Source organism: Rhinopithecus roxellana, chromosome 2 (assembly GCF_007565055.1).
Source record: "Rhinopithecus roxellana isolate Shanxi Qingling chromosome 2, ASM756505v1, whole genome shotgun sequence".
Taxonomy (NCBI): Eukaryota; Metazoa; Chordata; class Mammalia; order Primates; family Cercopithecidae; genus Rhinopithecus; species Rhinopithecus roxellana.
In genome coordinates this window covers 6,434,913-6,458,381 of record NC_044550.1, presented here as the reverse complement: position 1 = coordinate 6,458,381, position 23,469 = coordinate 6,434,913, and the positions used below count along the sequence as shown (strand labels likewise).

General features: G+C 37.2%; 1 protein-coding gene across 10 annotated transcripts in view; it reads right to left on the bottom strand.

Moving 5' to 3' along the window:
- PDLIM5 (PDZ and LIM domain 5) overlaps positions 1 to 23,469 on the bottom strand; it is a 211,333-nt gene that overhangs the window by 129,094 nt on the left and 58,770 nt on the right. For all 10 annotated transcript variants that reach the window (XM_030914672.1, XM_030914679.1, XM_030914684.1 and 7 more), the window contains exon 3: positions 14,859 to 15,010. In XM_030914672.1, coding sequence (XP_030770532.1) covers positions 14,859 to 15,010 — 152 coding nt within the window. The remainder of the gene's footprint in view (positions 1 to 14,858; positions 15,011 to 23,469) is intronic.

Sequence of the window (23,469 nt, the reverse complement as noted above, 5' to 3'; positions counted from 1 at the left end):
AAACATTCTGGACTAATAAATAACCTATTATTTCAAAGCCTAATTCCAGTAAAACAAAAGAATCTGGAAAGTCCCTCACATTCATTGTAACAGGAAAAAGTGCTATAAACTTCAGCCAAAACAGCCAAGATAAAGGCAGACTTGACTGTAGGAGAGGTATCTGAATGCAGGATTATTCCCTGTGAATTTCACTGTGATGTGGAAATGAACCCTTACTGTATTACCCAAGAAATTAAAAGTTCATAAACAAACAAACAAAAATGAATGAGAGACCATTTTTCATCTGCATTTCAATTTCAGAGAAAGAGTATTAACAGGGATCACTGCAGGTAAAAATAAATTATTAGGTAGGACCAGTAACATTTGAAAATCTATTTTAAAGCTGATTTACTGTGAAAACGCAGGCTTTAAAATACATTAAACAAAAGAGTTTGACAGTGTAAATACTCTGCTGTGTTTTGCATGGCCAACCACTCCCATGTACTTTTCAACTCACATAAAGCCTAAGCTATTTCAGTCTTTGAGACTATAATAGCAACAGCAGCCACTGGAAAACAGTTGGGAATGACTTGAATTTCAATCCTTTCAAAAATGTCTGGAGTTATGGACAAAAATGTTTATGTGGAACTCTAAGGAGACTGCTGCCATTAACTACAGGACAACGACCAGCTTGTCACTATTTACCTCACTAATAGCTTGTTAATGATTTCTAAATTTACCAGGCAAAAGTAGTAAAAAGTGCCATATTTATAAAAGCAGCATTCTCTACAATTCAAGGCAATACATACATATTTGGTATCTTCTATGACTACATCCAAGCCATGGTGGTAGGCACTGGAGTAGGTAACAAATAAATACACACTGTTTCTGCTTTTGAAGAGTTGAGTATGACTATGTTACCACTGAATTAGTGAGCACGCCGCATTTTATTCAGCTATTCCTTTTCATCAAGGAAATATGGAGTACTTCTCACTTTAAAACTGAAATTAAGCTATTTTTATTTTTAAAATGACAATAAAGGTGAGGTTAACTTGGTGGAATCCAATGTCATAGAATCATGCTCCTTTTAATCTGCTAATACGCAGATATGGCCAGGAGAATCTTCTCATGTTACTCCTTCAGCTGTCTTCCGGCCTGGGATTTTCTATCTCTGCTACACTCCTCACCCTCTTGCTGTCTCTCCTCAGTCTCTCCCTCCCTGCGAGTATCTCTGCTTCCCTGTCTCTACTCCCAGATTGCTTAAAATATTTTTGGTCTGTGCATCCCAACTCATATAAAGTCACATCTGAGGCAGCTAGAGGTAACTGGCACATGGTTTTAAGTGTTTACCAGTTATCCATGAACAAAGTCTGAACAAATATTCAATATATTTGGATTTTTAAATAAATGTAGATTCTTGTCTATCAAAGTAGAAAATCTACATCTTCATTTAAAACTGCAATACAATATTTATAAAATCTCCAGCTACTAAAAATACAATTATTATCTTAATGTAATGGGGGAAGGGTTGTCCATAAAACACCTGACTTTAAAAAAAAAAAAAAAAAGAGGACCTTATGTAAGGTTACAAACCAGTGCCCAGCACTGTAAGCTCCAGAGCAGGTATGAGAATTTCCTTTCTATCCCCAGTGATCTACACAGCAAGTGTTTAATTAGTATATGCTGAAACACGAATCTTAAACATTTTCGTTCAAGATATAAGCATAATGACTGGGCCTCTCTCCACCACCATGCTGTGATGCCATACTAATTTCCTCTACTCCTAGTCTGTTTTGAGACATATATACAAAGGCTAATGAACAGGTGGCTACAGATGAAAGTGGGAGGTTCAGGCGAGGAAGGTATCTTTTTGATCTGGTTAATGGGGTGGATGGTGGGGCCATTCACCAAGACAAGTGCAGCAGCAGGAGACACAAATTTGTAAGACAAGGCATAGAGCTTACTTTTGACCACATTGAACTTGCAGAATCTGTAATACATTTTAGTGAGAAACAGTTTCAGTAACATGACAGGAGCAAAGCCAGACTTCAGTGAGCAGAAGAGCAAGAGGAAGGTGAAAGGGACAGAACACTGAGCCTGGGCCTAAGCAGGCTAAAATCCTGAGATACTTCTGATTCTTTCCTCATTCTACAATCTATCCAGAACACAACTGTGGCTTACAGAAGTACTGGTCAGTTCTCACTTCTCTAATTCCTCCTGTTTTCTATTTCAAGCCCTCACTAAGCCAGGTTACTGCAATACTTGCCTGACTAGTCTCCCTGCCTCTCGTCTCTCTCCACCTCCTTCCAAGCAGTCTCACAAAATATGGTCCTGAAAATGTCACTTTTCTGATAAAGCTTTTGATAACACTTCAGTGTCTAAGACCCTTCAAGGCTTAGTATTCTGACCTCACTTTTCTTTCATTATTTTCTCTATTTCCAGTTGGTCAACATGGTTATCCCAACATCTGCTTGGGGATCTGTCATCTCCATACTACTTCAGAGGATATTCCTCCATCTGAGTATGAAACAGAGAGGGAAGTCTGACTTCCCTCTCTGTTTCTCCCTCTTTTCCTCAGTCACACCCATTTTGTTGCCAAGAAACAAAACAAATATGATCTTCTAGGAGTACTTTACAATGGATACCATACTAATACTTATCAACTGAGGAGGGAAACAGGAAGAAAGGAGAGAAAACTTATCTTTATTACGTCCTAGGTTCTTTACATACGCTACTTCATTTAACTTCATTCTTCAAAGCCTAGTCCAGGTTTCTGCATCTCCACAAAGGCTTTCCATTAGAATGGGATCTTTAACTCTCCTTTGAACCCCTGTAGCATATTCTGTCTCATCTGATCCCAATGAAGAGATTATAAATAATTTAAAGACAAAGATGATAAATCTCTTTATATCCACCTCTTATGGCTGCTAGTCATAAGGTAAATCTGAAGGAAAAGTCCAAATGTTTAAATTTAATGAACATTATGCAATTTTAAACCTCAGTAATTAATGATACTACTGAGGAAGGGTTTTAAAAGAAAATTTCTTCTAAAAGCATCAGAAAAACACGTTCAAAAAGTTAGTAATTTTACTTGATTGTAATATGTTACTCAGAAAATTACTTTAAAGGGAATATACATGAAAACAAAATGAGAGAAAAACTCACATTTCTGCTTGTCTTTCTGACTTAACCTACAGCAAAGAAGAATTACATTTGCATTGTTTCTCTAAGATGAACTTGAGAAGTTAGCAGAATAAACAAGACTAGGTATGTACTGGTTTCTCTTTGCTGCCACTATCTTTCCTGCCATGTGGGCCATAAATTATTGGTTTAGACAATAATTTTGAACCAAAGCAGTAATTAGCTGGCAGTAAACATGTTTGCATCCACTATACTCTTTGAAAAAGCTTTAATTACATCTACATGACCCAAAATCACTCATTTGACTAAGCAATCTCTCATCTAAAACTTGCATCACTATCTTTCTGACTTTGTCAAGTAATGACCTACTGACTTCCCTCTCTCTGTTTCTCCCTCTTTCCCTCAGTCACACCCATATTTGTTGCCAAGAAACAAAACAAATATGATCTTCTAGAAGTACTTTACTATGGATACCATACTAATACTCACTTACTAACTGAGGAGAGAAATAGGAAGAGAGAAAACTCATCTTTAGTATGTCCTAGGTTCTTTACATAGGCTATTTCATTCAACCTGTGTAAAAGCCCTAGAAGGCAGGTATTACTGTGCCCATTTACAAGTGGTTAACTGAAACTCAGTTACATAACCTGCCTAAGGTGACATAGCCAGGAAATGGTGAAACCAGTATTTGGACCAAGTTTGCCTAATTTCAAAGCCAATGCTGGTGCCATTCACCTTCTTTACATCTCTATTTCATGGGCCTTAAAAATTCTACATATTAAAATTTTCTTTTGCAAAGACTATTTTAGGTGTGATCCAAAAAAATTTTTTAAGATTTAAAACTAAACAGGTGTTTAAACATATTATTCCTAGGATTGTTTTCCCAAAGGACTATAGATTGAAGTAAGTTTTCCTTCACAGAAATAAATAAGACTTTCATATGTTAAAAAAAAAAAAAAAAACTTTCAAGATGTAAAGTAAAAGTGAAGAATTTCACAATACAAAATACACCCTAACCAACCCATATTTATCAGATCTGTTTATTGTCAAACTACCACAGACTACTCAGAATTAAAATGAGCCTTCCAGTCCATTTCCAACAATCTTTATCCCTACTGAATTGAAGAAAAAGAGATAGACAAATACTTCTTTTCTATGTCTGCTGACTGATTTGTTGATTGACAATTATGGTCTCTTCCAGTGAGTGTGATGTTGACTAAACAGTCCCTAAAACATATTTTCTTTTTTTTTTTTTTTTTGAGATGGAGCCTCACTCTGTCACCCAGCCTGGAGTGCAGTGGTGTGATCTTGGCTCACTGCAACCTCTGCCTCCCAGGTTCAAGTAATTCTCCTGCCTCAGCCTCCCGAGTAGCTGGGAATACAGAAGCATACCACCGCATCCAGCTAAATATTTTTTTGTATTTTTAGTAGAGACGGGGGTTTCACCATGTTGGTCAGGCTGGTCTTCAACTCCTGACCTCAAATGATCTGCCCACCTCGGCCTCCCAAAGTTCTGGAATTACAGGCATGAGCCACAGTGCCTGGTCCCTAAAACTGTTGGAGGCCGAAAGAGTTAGGTCGTGATCAACTCAGTATACCACTGGCGGCCATATGAATAAGCAGCAAACTGTTTCTCATAAATGCAGAATGTTGGCAAACTGACAAACTGTGTCTGCCACCCAGAAGGGCTGCTGAGGGCAGTCACGATCCAGGCGCAAGTGTTTCTTATGATTAGGCATAATTGAAGCCTGTTAGTAACAATATGAACCTGTGATCAATTAAGTAGCTAACCAATTGTTACCTCCTCCTGCCTACTCTTGTTACCCAATAAAAACCAAGGACTGTAGAAGCTTAGGCGGCTGCCTTCACTCACTAAAAGCAGGGAACCCTTTTCTTCTCTCTTCTTCTCCATTGTAGCCTTTCCTTTAAAACAGTTACTTTTGTCTAAAGTTTTCATTTCTAGGTTTGTCTGTCCCTTCATTCAGTCTGGTAATGATGGTCTAAAGGAGTAACAGTAGTAACTGTTGTAATGAAGGTCTCAAGTAGTAACAGTAGTAACTGCTGTAATGATGATCTCGAGTAGTAGTTGTGGCAGTCAGCCACGTAAAACATATTTTTTAAAAATTCCTGAATCTTTAGTTACTCACAGAATGCATACACAGAAGCATAGGAATGAACTAGCAAATGTAGTCAACAGGGTTATAAATTTGGGAGAGAATAATAAAAGATGACTTTCTGACTTAGGGAAACCATATACACAAGTCAGTATCCAAATGAATGTTTCTATCTAGTGGCTCATTAACCTATTAGCTTCCCCCGCTTTTCCTTTCACTCTAATATACAGGGTCTTTTTAAAGCACACAGAAAAATTTTAGGTATAATTTTTATTACAGAGTACTGACAGGGGAGAGTAAAAAATGAAAAGTACTTTTTAATAGAGATGCAGTTCCTTATAAGTAGAGGAAGAGTCACCCCTATTATGCATCTATCTCATCTTATCAAATATATACAAGGAAACTAGTCATTAAGTCCTTTGCCAGAGCAAAGAAAGTAAGGAGGGCATAAGCTTTGAACTGATCTGAGTTTGTTAGGCAAGTCACATAAACTCTCTAGGCCAAGCTTGTCCAACCCGTGGCCCACAGGCTCCATATGGCCCAAGATGGCTTTGAATGCAGCCCAACACAAATTTGTAAACTTTCTTAAAACATTATGAGATTTTTTTTGTGATTTTTTTTTTAACCTCATCAGCTATCGCTAGTATTGGTGTATTGTATGTGTGGCCCAAGACAACTATTCTTCCAATGTGGCCCAGGGAAGCCAAAAGATTGGATACCTCTAAGCCATTATATATTCACCTGAAATAGGCTAACTCCTTCATCAATGAATTGATATAAGGATTTAATGTTATATGTAAAAAAATAAAAATAAAAATCACAAAGCATGTCAATACATGTTTGTCCTCTTTCCCTTTCCTAAGCAACATTTCTAATTTTAATGATGGATGGGGGATATAATCAATCAGACTTAGTCCTTCTGAATAATTGTCATCCTCCAACCTAAGAATTAAAAACAAATAAGCAAAGAAGTAGTAGTAAAAGCTAAACTGAAGAATGAACACTAGAAAAGTACATGAAATACCAAAGAGAAAAAAAAGTAACTTCAAATAGGATGACGTGAAACTCCAATTGTTAAAAGAAAAAAAATCCAACTAAATATCTTTTAATTCACATGAACTGAAATATCCCAGACAAAGAACTGAAAACTTCGATTGAAAAAAAATACTTTCTAAACTCCTGCCTCTACTCTATTGGTGACAGAAACATCAGAGTTGAATCCATAAAGCTAACAGTAATGGGATATTAAACAATCCATTAAAATGAGACAAAAGATGGCTAATAGCTTCAGTCTGGTACAACAGCTATTTCTTCTATTCTCTTATAATCCAATGTAACTATTAAATTACTCCAATCTGTCATTCATTAGCAGTAGTATTTGGACCTCTGGCAATCTTTTTGTTGTTTGAAGGATGAAGAAAAAGGGGAAAGCAGAAAGAGTAGTACATCAATATTTTTCAAAACTCAATTCTTCTCGGTCTCTCACTTCCAATCATAACAAGTTATACAATAAATGAAGTTTGAAGAACAAGAAACAAAAATTTTAAAAAACCACAACATGCCACTACTAGTAATATAAAAACAAGGAAGGGTAGAAAAACTATATATATTCTGTGATTCTAAGAGGATTAATTTAACAATATAAAATAAGAATAAAAATACATAGTACTATATTTTCTGATGAATAAATGATGCTTGCATATCCATCTGATCTACCTTTCACCTTGAAGTGAGCAGAACAGTACAAGTCACTTTGTTAACCTGGCACAGTTTAAGATAACTCCAATGAAGAAAGTCCAGTTTCCTGATTCTCTCAGCCAAAATAAGCAAACTTAAGTTGGTTTGATCTAACAGCAACTCTAGGGAACTTATCTATTTACAGTTGAAAAACCAGAACAAGAACCACTATTTTTATTACAAAAAAGGAATTTAGAAATCACCCATGACCTCATTTTATAGTCTAGAAAATTAAGGCCCAGTAGTTTAGCCACTGGCCCTAAATCATACAATAAGCATGTAACAAGTGTATCTATGTCCTACTACGTAACTAACTACTGAAATAAATGGAACAGTTAAAAACCTTATTCATGTGATGGCGAGTGATGATAAACATTTTTTCATGTGTCTGTTGGCTGTATGAATGTCTTCTTTTGAGAAGTGTCTGTTCATATCCTTTGCCCACTTTTTGATGGGGTGGTTTGTTTTTTTCTTGTACATTTGATTGAGTTCTTTATAGGTTCTGGATATTAGCCCTTTGTCGGATGAGTAGATTGCAAAAATTTTCTCCCATTCTGTAGGTTGCCTGTTCACTCTGATGGTAGTTTCTTTTGCTGTGCAGAAGCTCTTTAGTTTAATTAGATCCCATTTGTCAATTTTGGCTTTTGTTGCCATTGCTTTTGGTGTTTTAGACATGAAGTCCTTGCCCGTGCCTATGTCCTGAATGGTATTACCTAGGTTTTCTTCTAGGGTTTTTATGGTTTTAGGTCTAACATTAAAAAATCAGGAAACAACAGGTGCTGGAGAGGATGTGGAGAAATAGGAACACTTTTACATGGTTAGTGGGACTGTAAACTAGTTCAACCATTGTGGAAAACAGTGTGGTGATTCCTCAAGGATCTAGAACTAGAAATACCATTTGACCCAGCCATCCCATTACTGGGGATATACCCAAAGGATTATAAGTCATACTGCTATAAAGACATATGCACACGTTATGTTTATTGCGGCACTATTCACAATAGCAAAGACTTGGAATCAACCCAAATGTCCATCAGTGACAGACTGGATTAAGAAAATGTGGCACATATACACCATGGAATACTATGCAGCCATAAAAAAGGATGAGTTCGTGTCCTTTGTAGGGACATGGATGTAGCTGGAAACCATCATTCTCAGCAAACTATCACAAGAACAGACAACCAAATACCGCATGTTCTCACTCATAGGTGGGAATTGAACAATATCACTTGGACACAGGAAGGGTATCATCACACACCAGGTCCTATTGTGGGGAGTGGGTAGGGGGAGGGATAGCATTAGGAGATATACCTAATGTAAATGACGAGTTAATGGGTGCAGCACATCAACATGGCACATGTATACATATATAACAAATCTGCACGTTGTGCACATGTACCCTAGAACTTAAAGTATAATAATAATTAAAAAAAAATCTTATTCACAGAAACCAGTTCTAATATAGTTAATATTTATTAGACATCAAAGCTTTTGAAAGTAATTTTCTTCTTGTATCAACTGAAATAATTTAAAAAATGATACACTTTGACTTGGATCAAAATCATAGGCAAAACACATTTGACATTTAAAAATAAGCATTGCTATTTGCCTGACTTCCTGAAGAGTAAAAATAATTTTAAATAGAATGTTTTATAGTCCAGTTGCAGTACTCCTAGAATTAGTTTCAGGTGCAGAAAAAATTATATATTTTCCATTTTTTTTTCAATGATAAAAGACAAATCAAAATAAAGTCATTCACACTTCTATATTCATTAGAAACCCAGAGTATACTGAGTCAAGTCTTATTTTTTAGGATATCATAGAAAGAAAATGTGTTTGCTTTATTATATGCCCCCAAATTAAAGTAGACATAAATAACAGTTACAAAACCACCTGACTCAAGCAAGCATCTTTACTACTTTTTCTTATCTAAATCCTATTTTAAGATATTGAGGTTGGGTCTAAAAATGAAACCAAATTTTGAATATACACATACATTTTCTTAAAAATTAGTAGATATATAACAATAATATTCAATGCAAAAAAATTAACAAAACAAAATTACTGGTAATTTTCTTTTCGAAAACAAAAAATGGGTTTTCTCTCTTATGTTCTCTCCCTGGGAATTCTTAGGTGCAGGAGAGCAGAATTGGGCAGCAGTGGTCCTCATCCAGTGTTTCTATAGTGCTAGCAGGAAAGGGCAGCACCACCACTATTGAGTGGGGAGAGACTTGGTCTGTTCCTTCCTCTGGCCTTCCTTTCCATAACTGTAAGTTATTTATCTCCCAAACCCTGCTCTAGATCCCTGGCCAACCAGCTATAACTTCCCAGAGCTTTCTCACAATGTTTTCATAGGCCCAGGAAAACTTAAATTTGATTACAAACAAGGCAATGACCCACAAGGCTCTACAAGTTCTTGCCACTTCTACTCCCTTCCTGCTGCCTCTCCGACCTTACTTCTAACCGGTCTGCCTTCACTCACTCTGTTTGGCTACACCAGCCTCCCTGACAGAGGGCCACCACACTGGCTCTTCCCTCTGCTTGGGATATTCATGCAATTCCCTGGGGAATGGCAGTTTAAAATGGGGTGGTAAAGAAAGCCACAGTGAGAAGATTATTGGATATCTGGCATGAGTACCCCAAGTGAGAAGGTGCTCCCTATGTCCCTCATATGCTTTATTTTTCCCTATAACACTTATCCACACAAGATATATTACATATTCTGTACACTTGTTTATTATCTGTCTCAGTCCTCTAAAATGTCAGTACTATGAAAGCAGAGATTTTTGTTTGGTTTGTTCACTGCTATGTCCCTAGCATCTACAAGAGTGCCTGGCACATAGTAAGAGTTCAGGAAGTATTAGTGAAATAGATAAATGATTCCCAGTTTGGGAAATAATACCAGTGCCTGTCAAAAATAGACTATACAAGATGCTGTCAAATACAAATAAACATAGTCTTTGCTCTTAAAGAGTCTTCTTAGAGAACCGGGACTAATAATACATGGAGTGATTAGTAAATAACATAGGCAGTGCTAGGTATGACTATTAGCTAATTAGGTTTATTTGTATAAGACTCATGGAATTGCCCTTGTTATTCCTGATTATACCTAGTGTATAATTAAACACTGAACTGAATGGCATAAACTATTTCATAGAAGTTCAGAAGGGGAAAAAGGAATGAGGTGCAATAGTAGGAACAGACTGTGGGCAGGAGACACTCGATTTGGGTTTAGTGGATGTGAAGGCATGCACTGGCAGTGAACAGGTGGTAGGCATTTCAGATGAAGTGAATTTCATGACAGGGCATAAAGGCAAGAGAAGGACAGTGAGAAACCTATCCTAAATGGAAGAGAGGGCATTCAGTGATGAGTGGTGGTGATCTGGAGAGGACAATATGAGGAGGACTCGATTACAAAGAACATGACCTTCTGAGCAGAGGGATTAGTCTCAATAGAATCTCATAGCATGTGCTGTTATCTATGCCCAGCTTAGATCTCCTGGAACCCTTCTAACAGTTTGTTACACCCATTCCCCAGGTGTTTCTTCCATTGCTGCTAATGGTTCACACCAGTAACTTTCTTTGGAAGCAATATAAGCTACCTCCTAGCCCTCTTCTCTGTTTGCTCACACAACATACTTCCAGGACAGCTGACAGCTAATAACTAATAAATACAAGGAAGGGGGTACAAAAGCACAGTTTCGTTGCCTCAAGGCAAGACAGACTCACTCTGTAGTGCAATTTTGTTCCCAGGTTTCCTGCTGGATCAAGTGAAGCTGGATATCCCCTGAAATCATACCTTTGCTCATCTCAGTTTCTTCTGCTTCCCAAGCATGTTTCACTCACTCCCTTACTTAAAGGAATCCCTTACTGTATCACTTGGACAAGAATCCCCATCTCAGACTCTGCTCTAAGAAATTGGACTAAGACAAGTCTGTAAATGACAGTAGTACATATTTATGCAGAAAACTTCAAGTTTTTGAAGAAAAGAGTTCACTGAGAAAGTATTCTTGTAGGTAACTCAGTTTGGAAGAATTCAGAGTAGTCTGGTTGGTGAAAAGTGGAATGAAGAAGTGACCAGAGGACAATTAAGAATGCTGTTCAGGGCTGGGCAAGGTGGCTCACACCTATAATCCCAGCACTTTGGGAGAACAAGGCAGGCAGATCACGAGGTCAAGAGATCAAGACCATCCTGGCCAACATGGTGAAACCCCATCTCTACTAAAAATACAAAAATCAGCTGGATATGGTGGCGTGCGCCTGTAGTCCCAGCTACTTGGGAGGCTGAGGTAGGAGAATTGTTTGAACCTGGGAAGTGGAGGGTGCAGTGAGCTGAGATTGTGCCATTGTACTCCAGCCCGGGTGACAGTGTGAGACTCTTGTCTCAATTTAAAAAAAAAAAAAAAAAAAAAGAATGCTGTTCAGGCCAGGCGCAGTGGCTCATGCCTGTAATTCCAGCAGTTTGGGAGGCCGAGACAGGTGGATCACTTGAGGTCAGGAGCTCAAGGCCAGCCTGGATAACATGATGAAACCTCATCTCTACTGAAAATACAAAAAAAAATCAGGCAGGCACAGTGACATGCGCCTGTAATCCCAGCTACTCGGGAGGCTAAGGTAGAAGAATCCCTTGAACCCGGGAGGTAGAGGCTGCAGTGAGCTGAGGAGATGGTGCCACTGCACTCCAGCCTGGGCGACAGAGCGAGATTCAGTCTCAAAAAAAAAAAAAGCTGTTAAAACTCGGAAAACATACTTACTTTGATATAAGAGAAAAAATTTAAAGAGAGAATGGTCCTGGTATAGAGAAGAATCAAAGATAACTCTTCAAAGTTGTATTTTTTCCTTAAAAGGCAAAAGTATTTCTTCAGTAGCACTGTCAATATTATACTATGAATTTTGTTAACCACACACACTATCTAAGCAGGCTGACATTACCTAACCTAAGAAGTGTTCAAAAACTTGAAGAGAATGTCAATGAATAACAATGACTCTAAAATACTCCCCAACAGTTTGGGTCCTTGAATGTCTATTACTTAGAAATACAAAGATACGATTAAGTAGTATACTCAAATGTTTATAACAAGTCGATTTTGTAAGTTGGTTTGTTAGATTCTGTATTTAAGCAGCCTAAAAGAATCTTTATTAGAATCAGTAGCAGACTACATAAATTGGAAAGGCATTCAAACAGGACAACATCTGGTTTTTATCTATTCTTATGGGGCCCAAAGTGTTTTCAATAGAAAATAAGATACTGGTTCCTGGGTCATAAAATAAGCAGCACAATGTGGAAACAAGCAGGCTGGTATGAAAGAAATTGTACACAGCCCATGAAAGAGCTCATAAACTTTCAGTTTTGAATGTGTAAAACAGCCTGTCATCATCTCTATTTGTTGTGCTTTCTTGGTATCTCAAACAAGTTAAGTTTCTTGACCTCTTGATTTCCCTTCAAAATTCATACTTGGTAAATTAAAAATGACTACTTTCATTTGATTAGGAACAACTTTCATGTTACATGTCTCAATATAGAGAACAGAAGAATATTAATGAAACAAATTTTTTTATAACCAATGACTTTTCTTATTGACTACTTTCCTATGCATTAAAATGTATAGCTGGCCGGGCGCGGTGGCTCAAGCCTGTAATCCCAGCACTTTGGGAGGCCGAGACGGGCGGATCACGAGGTCAGGAGATCGAGATCCTCCTGGCTAACACGGTGAAACCTCGTCTCTCCTAAAAAATACAAAAATCTAGCCGGGCGAGGTGGCGGGCGCCTGTAGCCCCAGCTACTCGGGAGGCTGAGGCAGGAGAATGGCTTAAACCCGGGAGGCGGAGCTTGCAGTGAGCTGAGATCCGGCCACTGCACTCCAGCCTGGGCGACAGAGCAAGACTCTGTCTCAAAAAAAAAAAAAAAAAATGTATAGCTAATAGCCTATCAAAATTTAAAATACATATAAACATTGATTCAGCAGTCCCACTGAAAAGAATTTTTCTAAGTTTTTTAAAAAGACCCTAAAGAGGAAACTGGTTAGAAAGTCATGATACCTCACAATAAATCTGTATGTCCAAGTCAGTCTACGTTTGTAAAAACAATTTCCTTTTCAGTTTTAATACCAAATTGATATTCACTCAGACAGGTAAATATAATTTACCCTGTAGAAATTCTTTCACTAGCAATCCCTAGGACAGCAGTAGCAAAACAGAGAGCACTGCCTAAGTGTTTTTCACAAAACACGACTACTAGGAGAGGCTCCAAGAAAAAGGTTCCATAGACAAATACTTTGGGAAGGTACCAGGTTTTATTTCCCTCTTTCTTTTCAATTTTACTTTTTGGGGGGGGGGGGGGGGGGGCGGCAGTGACAGAGTGTCGCTCCATTGCCCAGGTTGGAGCACAGCGGCACGATCTCGGCTCACTACAATCTCTGCGTCTAGAGTTCAAGTGATTTTCCTGCATCAGCCCCCAAGTAGCTGGGATTACAGGCATGTGCCACCACACCCATCTAATTTTTGTATTTGTAGTAGAGACTGGGTTTTACCATGTCGGCTAGGCTGGTCTCAAACTCCTGACCTCAGGTGATCCACCCACCTTGGCCTCCCAAAGTCCTGGGATTACAAGTGTGAGCCACATCACCCAGCCTATTTCCCTCTTAAGGATTCATAATATACATGATAATTTATGGAAGATTTAGATAATTATATGCAATATAATTATGGAAGAGATTGGGGAGGCAGAAAAAGTGGTGTTTTCCAAATCTGATAGAATTCAGAATACTTTTTGTAGTCATCAAAAACAAGATTTGCTTAAAACCCTCCATAACTACCTCGTATATGATCAAACTACCTTCATTATAAAGCTGAAGGTTCATAGCTACCCTTCCATCACTCTCCATTCCCTCTTTTTCCTCCCTTGCCTTCAGCCCAGGATACTACTGTGATCAAACTTTGTAAGTCATAATAACCACAGAGAACTTCAACAAATATAACTCCTGGTCTTTCCTCCCAGAAATTCGGATTTAGTATAGACATCAGTATTTTTAACAAGCACTCCAGGTGATTTTGGTGCAGGTTTCAAATGATGGGATCCTCAAAATACCTGATACATTATAAACAATGTGATGATTAATTATTTTATAATTTGAGGCCAGAGTGACTTTAGAAAGCAATAAGTTCAAAAAGTCCAGCCTTCAAAGGACTCTATTAAAAATTATTTTTCTACTCAGAAAAAAAGAGAGAAAAAGACAAACTAACGAAAGCCAAATCATATCCTAAAAGAATATCCTTTAATATACTGCTCAGAATTTTACCTAACAGAAAGAACTCTTAGCCTGCACTCCATTGAGAAATTTCAAGAATTCCTGAATTCTCTGAAGCTGTATACACAATTTTTTTTTTTTTTTTTGAGACAGGGTCTTGTTCTGTCACTCAGGCTGAAGTGCAGTGGCACAATCAGAGCTTTATGCAACCTTGACCTCCTGGGCTCAAGCAATCCTCCTGCCTCAGCCTCCTGGACAGCTGGGACTACAGGCCCATGCCACCATGCCTGGCTAATTTTTTTACGTTTTGTAGAGACAAGCACTCATTATATTGGTCTAGCTGGTCTCAAACTCCTTAGCTCAACCAATCCTCCCATCTTGGCCTCCCAAAGTGCCGGGATTACAGGCCCACACAATTTTTATTAGTATGGAAATACATGCCTTTTGATGGGGAAATAACTCATAGCTTTCAGCAATTCTCATGTTGCTCAATTATCCAATTTAAGAGCCATTATGTTTTTTATTTACCTGAAACAATGGCAGCAGAAACTGAGTCTTAGTTAACACCATGAGTCAGACACACAAAAACACATTCCTCAATGTTGTTTTCTCTTTCAGGGACAAACAGAAAGCAACTTACCTTTGCAGAGTCATATTCAAAGAGCCTGTACAACCCTTAATCTTATTCTGTGCTTCAAGATGAGTCATTCCTTGTGCACTTATTCCATCAATGCTGAGAACCACATCGCCTATTCTTACATTTGCCTGGGATGCCTTGCCGCCATCTTTTAGCTGTAATAAATACATTTCATTAGGAATGTCACTCTGAAAAAGAATAATAAATGCTGATAAAAATTATACTTTTGCTTATACCAAAAGCATATTAATATACTATTGAAGTAACACAAAACTATCTTGTTTAACATGTAAAGAATTTTAGCATGTAAAGTTAAAATTCAAATGATTTAAATGTTTATTTTCTTAAATTCTTATTTGTTCTATATATATATAAAAAAAGAATTTTCTGAGAAAGATTCCCTGATCATTTCTCCATTTCTTTATTGTGCAACAGTAGTTGTGCGATTTTTATGAATCAGGAAGAGAAGCAGCCAAGGAAACTTCATATATTAGCAGAATAAAAAGAATGCAATCTGAATGGGGTTTTTATACTCTTTTGGAAATAATTTTTTAAAACTCTTAACAGCTGTATTTTTGTTTGAGCACAAAGACGAATAGAGAGGGAAGATCTGCTAAACAATCCTTCCAGTCGAGTCCAGTTCATATGCAGGGTTTGGGGACTGAGTTCTTTCAGATTCCAAGCCCAAATATCTTTTATACTGGGTGTGCTTCCTGCTCTAGGCATTTGCAGAAGGGAAACTCTTTGTATCTGAGACAACTCAACTTTTTTGCGTGTGTCACAGTCCTTAATCCTTAGTCTTTCTTCCCCTGCTCAATAAAATCTTCTATGTGTTTACATTATTTAGTTTGATCTCCTCCAAATTTTGTGTGTATATATTTCATTGCCCCAAAAGAAGCAGATATATTACGCTGGGATAAGTGACAGTGAACTTTTCATAGATACCTAGAAATATGAAACAAGTACAAATTAAAGAAACCATTCAAATTCAAATGACAACTCAGCATTCAATAAGTACAAGTAGATCATACTGAATACTGAGTTGCTGGAGGATGGGAGATACTAGGCCTGAAAAAGCAAGTAAATAACCAGTATTCCTCTAGTACTTGAAACTAAAATCTTATACAGAGTTTCTGTTTGAGATGATCAAAAAGTTCTAGAAATAGATAAGTCAGAAGGTTGCACAACACCGTGACTGTATTCAGTGAGTGCAACCGAATTACACATTTTAAAATGATAAACCACTTTGGGAGGCCGAGGCAGGCAGATCCCTTGAGGTGAGGAGTTTCAGAGTAGCCTGGCCAACATGGTGAAACCCCATCTCAACCAAAAATACAAAAATTAGCCAGGTGTGGTGGCGCACACCTGTACTTCCAGCTACTCGGGAGGCTGAGACAGAATAGATTGAACCTGGGAGGCAGAGGTTGCAGTGGGCCAAGATTGCACCACTGCACTCCAGCTTAGGCAACAGAGCAAGACTCCATCCCCCCCAAAAATAAAAAATAAAATAAAATGATAAACATGGTTAACTTCTATGTTATGTATATTTTATCACAGTTTTAAAAAACACTAATGATTTTAGAAAACATTTAAAGGAAACAGTTCTGAAAGCAAGCGAGCTACACACCACTTTCTTTGGGACTTTGGGATGGTTGTTCCACTTACGCTATCAGGTTATCATAATGATTACACATAGATAATATAGTTGGATAAATGTTAGCTCTCACTGTATTATCATTCCCTTGATCTCAGATTACTGATCTGAGAAATGTGGGGCCTGCACCAGACGATCTAAGAGGCCTTCTAAGGTCCCTGCCAGTTTTAAAAGTTTATCTGTGAGCTGCTACCTATACAAAGTTACAGGTTTGATCCTACAATAAAAGTGAAATCTAGAAGGCTTCTGTGAGACAAAGGGATATCTATTCCCTACTAAAATCAACAAACAAATTAAAATTTAAAATCTTTGTAAAGAGAGAAAGTAAACATAAGTCATCCTAGATTTTATTTTAGCAAAGAAGGACAGGTATTAAACAAAAAATTAACTAGAAATAGAAAGCAGCTAAATTACCTCACCACCCTCACATAAAGTAGCCTTAAAACAGAAACACGGAAATCTATGGGCATTTGTTCTAAATGTACCCAACAGAAACAACTTAAATACTCCTAGTTCAGTAGTAATATAAAGGTAATGAACAATGTAGAGAGAAAATAATGGAATCAAAGACAATGTCATAACCAGATAACTTTTCTTATTCTGCTCCCTTGACATACTAGATCTCTTGAGAGTCTATCATCTCAAGATGTTCAAAACCAATTTCTTAGAATTACCTTCCTTTCTAGGACTGCTTTTATTCCGTCACCCTTATTTTCAAATCATGGAGCACAGGAATCCTATAGCCACATGGATTCTGCCTCTTCCTTAAGTACCACATCTAGGAAAATTACTAAATGTAACAATGTAAATGTGATCTGTCCATCCTTCCATTCCTCTCCTATGATAGTCCAAGTTTTGATCATCTTTCACCTTGCTCTTGCCTACCTGCCTTCCACTAGAGTTTTTTACAGACCTTTCCTACCTTCACATTCTCCATATTTGTCTCCTTTTCTTCCATTTTAACATTTCCGAATGGTGGCCCCATTACCTCTTGCACTGGAAAGTTCTAATCATATCAACTCCCTATTTATAAAATGAGAGTAGAAATGAGAGTCTTCTGCTTCCTATAATGTAAAGAAAATACAAGCCATCTATAATTTGTCATCAATCTGTTTCCAGCTTCAAAACAAGCTCCATAAGGTCAGCGATCATGTTTTATAATTTGTTCTTCTCTGAGAGCCTTGAATATTGTAGGTTTTCTAAAACTTCCACAACTTCCTTGGTAACTTTGTTAACAAGTATTAGGAAGAACTTAACTGTACTGAATCTTAATTCTTTCTCAACCAATTAGCACAAATGGAAACAAATGTCCATCATGAGCTTAACAATCTTTCATATATTTAAAATGCCATACAAACTCCTTTTTGTTTACAGTTTTTCAGCTTGGTAATATGAATCATCTTGAGTTTTCAACACTGATGTCTTTTTGGAATCTCTAACCGTCTTCACTATTCTCTACCCAGGCTTCCCACTCATATGATGTAAACTTAAGGGCGTGATGAGCTTGAACTAATGCTATATATAGTGGGAAATGCCCAATACACAGAAAAACAAATTTAGGACTTGTAAAAACGAACACTTAACTAAATACTCCTATGAGCTTCATTTATCTCCAGAACCACTTCCCCAATCTGTTCACTCATTAGAAAGATAAATGTTGCCTTTCTCTTAATTGGGTAGGATGTAGCATTATCAATCTAAGCAGCCAAGGAGAGACTACAAAGTCATTCATTATTTGCACAGCTCTTTTTTTGTTTGTTTGTTTCACTGTTTTTCAAGTCTGAATAGCTTCCATTTGTTTAAAGCAGCAGTAACTTTCTGTCATCAGTACATCTTGTACACCGCAGCCGTGTGTATGTATTTCATAAATGCACAGCGTAGGAAGGAAGCAGTTGTGGGAGGCTCCTAGGTCGAGCTCAGTATAAATCAAACTAATCACAAGCAAATGCTTCCTTTTTGATCTTTAAATGCATTTTTCAGTACTGCTATCCAATTTTCCACAAACTTCATTGCAGCGGTGTGCTACTTCAAAAACATTACTTTGTGGTCTCACTTTAGTTGCAAGCACACATGGCTGTACATGTTGGAACTGCCTCTGAGTTCCGGTTTGTTCACTGATGCTGAAATGAAGGAAAACCAGAAAACTGTATGCTCCTGAAGAGAGTGTTATCTTTACTAAGCCTCCCCATTAACTTCACTACAAAAGGATCTAATATCAGTTATCCGTACTCAGATTAAAACTCATCCCTAGGGACAGCTGCATTTTAACCCTTTTATCTGTAACCATGGATTACAAGAAGTCTTCTCTTGAAAAGGAAGTCCAGTCTTCAGCAAGCAGATAGGAAAGATTGTGGGAGTTTGGGGGAGAATGTAAAAGAAAATGGAATAAGAGCCTTGAGCTTGCCCATCTTACTTTACTAGGAAAGACCCAAAGGTAAATTTTTTTCAGTCAGTTGAGGAAGGTAGCTCCTCTCACATAGTGTTTTACTGTCCTAAGAAAGAAATGACCCAGAAGAAGTAATCAGTACTATATCTACCAAGCATGAACAGCAAATCGGGGACTTTGGGGATGCTTCATCATTCCCCTCTTTTGTAAGGCACTTGTAGTCTGTTTTACAGATGGGAAAACAGAGCTTCAATGTGATCAAATAACTTGTCTATGTCCATACAACAATAAGACCACAATACTGAGCACAGGCTTTGAGGTCAGGCAAATAGGAGTTCATATTCATGCTCTGCCATTTACTAGTTGTGTGACCTGAATTTACTTGACCTCTCTAAGTCCCAGTTTCTGCTCTTTGAAAATGAGGACTATAATTCCACCTGCCTCTCACAGAGCTGCTGAGCAGGTTAAATAAAATACCAGGACAGCATGTACCACAAAATGCACTGGAAATGTTCAATATTATTGTTTATTCTTACACGATGTCACAAATTCACATAGGCGGGAAGCCTACTTCAAGGTAATACAGGGCAGGGAAGACAGTGTTTCAAACTGACTGGTCAGACCTCCTTCTGGCTTTTCACTTCCTTCCTTAAACTTCCTTCTGCTTCTCTAAGCCTAACTTTTCCCTCACTCAGCAACAAGAAATGAATATGCCACACATTCAGAGTATAATTCACTGCATCCCCCTTCCCTGCTTACTACTATCCAATTATGAGTTTCCCAAAATCCATTCCTAAAGAATGGTAGCCTCTTGTCACTTCTCAGAAGCATTACGTGTTGCCACTGTACCAAAAGGCCAAAGGCTAAAAATCAATAAAGTGATGTTGGTGAAGAACTCTTGAGTTGGAGGTCAGAGAAGGACAGGAATAAAAGAAAAAAAGAGAAGAGAGGGAAACAAAGGAGAGTATTGGTACAGAAGGTAGAGGAGGGAACCAAGACCATGAGGAAAGAAAGATGTCCCAGGTGTTAGAAAGCAAGATCCAGGCTTTATCTCTAGGTGTGATATACATCCAAGTACATACGCACAAAATAATATTTAAACTGAACAGAACATCAAAATAACAATTAGAGAAGAGAGAAGATTCTATGTTCTGATTTGCATTTAAAATAATACACATGAATATAATTAGTAACTATGATTTTGAGTAAATTTTCTCACCGTAATACTTGCGTATTGTTAAACATCTCATTAATTTGTTGTCAAATAAAATTTATAACTAAAATTACCCAAAATGCTTAGCCACCACATGCAGTGTTCCAGTATTTGTTCCTAATCATTTTAACAATAAGAGAAAAAGTAGTACTGTGTCTCTATAAAATTATACTGAAAATAAAATATTAGTATCTCAAGACAGCAGATCACTTAGACAAGGAACTCAAAAGTGCACTAAATGGAAAACTTATTCACAAACAAGTATGTTATTTAGGATTTATAAGGAGTTAGATATATCTGCTACACTAACTCTTCCCCTTAGCTATTACCTCTTGAGAGCACTTCCATCACAAACAAACCAATAGAGCTTTCAGTTTTAAAAATTATAACCCATTATGGCAGATATCATTTTAAATAAGTCTAACCATCTAAGATTTCTCTTTAATATGATCATTCAATGTAGCTCCTATATGCCCTAAGCTTTTCCATAAAGAGGCACAATGTTTAACCGTAACAGTGACTCCAATGTCTTAGAATTCTCTCTATATAAAATTTATCCTTCTAAATAGCAGGAAATACTCAAAATGTACACAAAAACCTCTATTTGCTTTTCCTTGGAAATAAGCCAGCAGTTGCCAAACTAAGAAAATAGGCATCAGCAATAGAAATTATTTATAATATAGACAGGTAACACCATTTTAATAGTCAGATGTTTACTAAGTAGAACAATTCATGCTGATTCAAAAGAAATTTACTTTGGTGATTATCCTATAATGTACTACAGGCAACAAGTAGGAGACGTGTACCTATATAATGAGCCACTATCAAAGGGCAAGTTTCAATCTTCTGCATATTTTCAACAAATATGGAATGCTTGGAAACACATGACCCTAACACCATGGGTATGGCAGGAATGCCGTCAGACATAGTAAATGTAAAAAAGGAACATATAAACATGAGAGCTACAGAAAGAAACACTAACAGATATTTCCCATGTCCAAAAACCCTGGGAACCAAACCATGGGAAAATGGAAGCTGTTGTTTTTCTAACAGTGCTGCTACCAAAATTTGAAGAATTATGCTAATAAAATTGTATCAGTCTGAAAAACAAGACTTTCTTGAGGCAGAAAAAGTACTGAGAAAAGTGTTATTTTTCTTAAAATCTAATTAATAAGCAATCTTGAATTTTGTTTTAAAATGTATTTTCCAGTACCTGCTGTTAAATAAAAAATTTGAATCTGGACATATGAGACTACAGTTGACAGTTTCTAGTTACCTCTCTCCCACATATTTCCCAGGATACCATAAACGTGACTATATGACTTTTTTTTACATCACCATCCCCTTGCAAAACACCTACATAAGAATGTGTGGGCATTACACCTATGACAGAGAACTTTCACATAACTTGCTTTCCTACCAACAATAGGTACTACTCAACCCACTCAATAACACACATAAAGAAAATCCCAGTGAAATTTTTACTAGCAACGAGGGACTAGTGAAGTGAGCAAAAGTAAAGAAAATGTGTGAAGGCCTGATTTTCACCCCAAATGTATGCATTAAAGCTTTTTTCAAATCCTAATTGGTTTATTATCTTCCTAGTGCTTGTTAATCTACCTTATAATACTATACTTCAGCACTGAACATTGTTCTGTCCTGCACTATTTGTTGCTATATAATGTTGGCACTTTGACCAGTCTACAAATGCTATTCAACTACATTTAAAAGGTCAATCTGTGGTTTAGATGTCTAATGTGAACATCCCTCTTAAAATCTAAGGCTGGGGTGGGCACAGTGGTTCATGCCTGTAATACTAGCACTTTGGGAGACTGAAGTGGGAGGATCCCTTGAGCCCAGGAGTTTGAGACCAGCCTGTGCAGCACAGTGAGACCCTATCTCTACAAAAAATTAAAAATTTAGACGGGCATGGTATGTGCAGCTGTAGTCCCAGCTACTCAGGAGGCTGAGGTAGGAGGATGACCTGAGCCCAGGAGATCGAGGCTGCAGTGAGCCATGATTGCACTACCATACTCCAGCCTGGGTAACAAGTGAGACCTCATATCAATTTTTTAAAAAAGGAGAAAGAGAGAGAGAGACAGAGAGAAAGAGACTGCTTTGGATTTATTACCTTTTTCTGTGAAATAAAACGATATGCCTTTTTGTAGGTTAGAATGGTAGGGAAATAAAACAAGCAATCACTGATGTCTCTCTGTGAGCAAATGTATAATCCTGACTCATATGAGCAGTACTTACTTTAACAGTGGGTCTTATTTTGGTTATGCCAATTTTACTCAAAAGTTAGAGAATACACCTTATATGGTAGCAATGAGGAGAATACCTCAAAGTATGTGTCATCATCCCTTATAAAACCAAACAGAAGAGGGCAATTATGTCTCTTTCCTTATGTAGCCATGGAGCTATCTAGTTCAAACACTGGACTTTTGCTGATATGGCATGGTCTGCTCTACTAGTCTCTTTCCTATGATGAGCCCTTATTTAGTAAAACAGCATCTTATTCTACTCTACCAAAGGCCAAACAAAGAGAAACATGTCTTCATCAACCGCGATTTACTACTGAGATGCCTCATCAACAATTTTGACTTATAGCTAATCTATATATGTCTAAATCCAAAGTGTTTATGTGTGAATATCCTACTAGAAATGTGGAAGTATGATAGTCCGTAAAAAGAACACATCCATAAACATCTGAAAATCAAATTTGTTAATTACAGAGAAATCAGTGTTTCTGTGTAGTCTACTCTGGAATAGTGAGAGAAATGATAGGAAATGTCACAAATAATTATAAAGACTAAAAGCAAATTAGTCAAATCTACTATATATGGGAATGGATTAACAATGATAATCATACATTTCAACTCTCCCTCAATGATGAGACAAATCTTCTGAAATTGTATGCAAATTCTGTGCAAGCATGCATGTATTTTCCATTGAGTGGGACCACAACTTTCCACAAATTCTCAAAGGCGTCTATAACCAAAAAAATGTTAAGAACTTACGATTTAATGAAATGTGAGAACAGAGTTTCTCTAAATGTGGTTGGTAACCACCACGCCAGCATACTTCTATGATAGGAGGAAAAATCACAGGCCTTTCAAAACTCATAAGCTAAAGATTTTCGAAACAAAAGCTCAAGAAAATTTCAGAACTTTTAAAACAGAATGCTTCTTCCAAATGGTGCAAAATCATGATTTCACATGCTAAGGTAAGTATAGCTTATAAAAACAGGGATTCGCTTTTTAAAAACCTCTATAATCTTCAAAATGTTAATCATTAACATTTAATAAGGGCCTATTCCAATAAGGCATTACCTTCAATTCTAAGAAAAGATTAAAGAAGA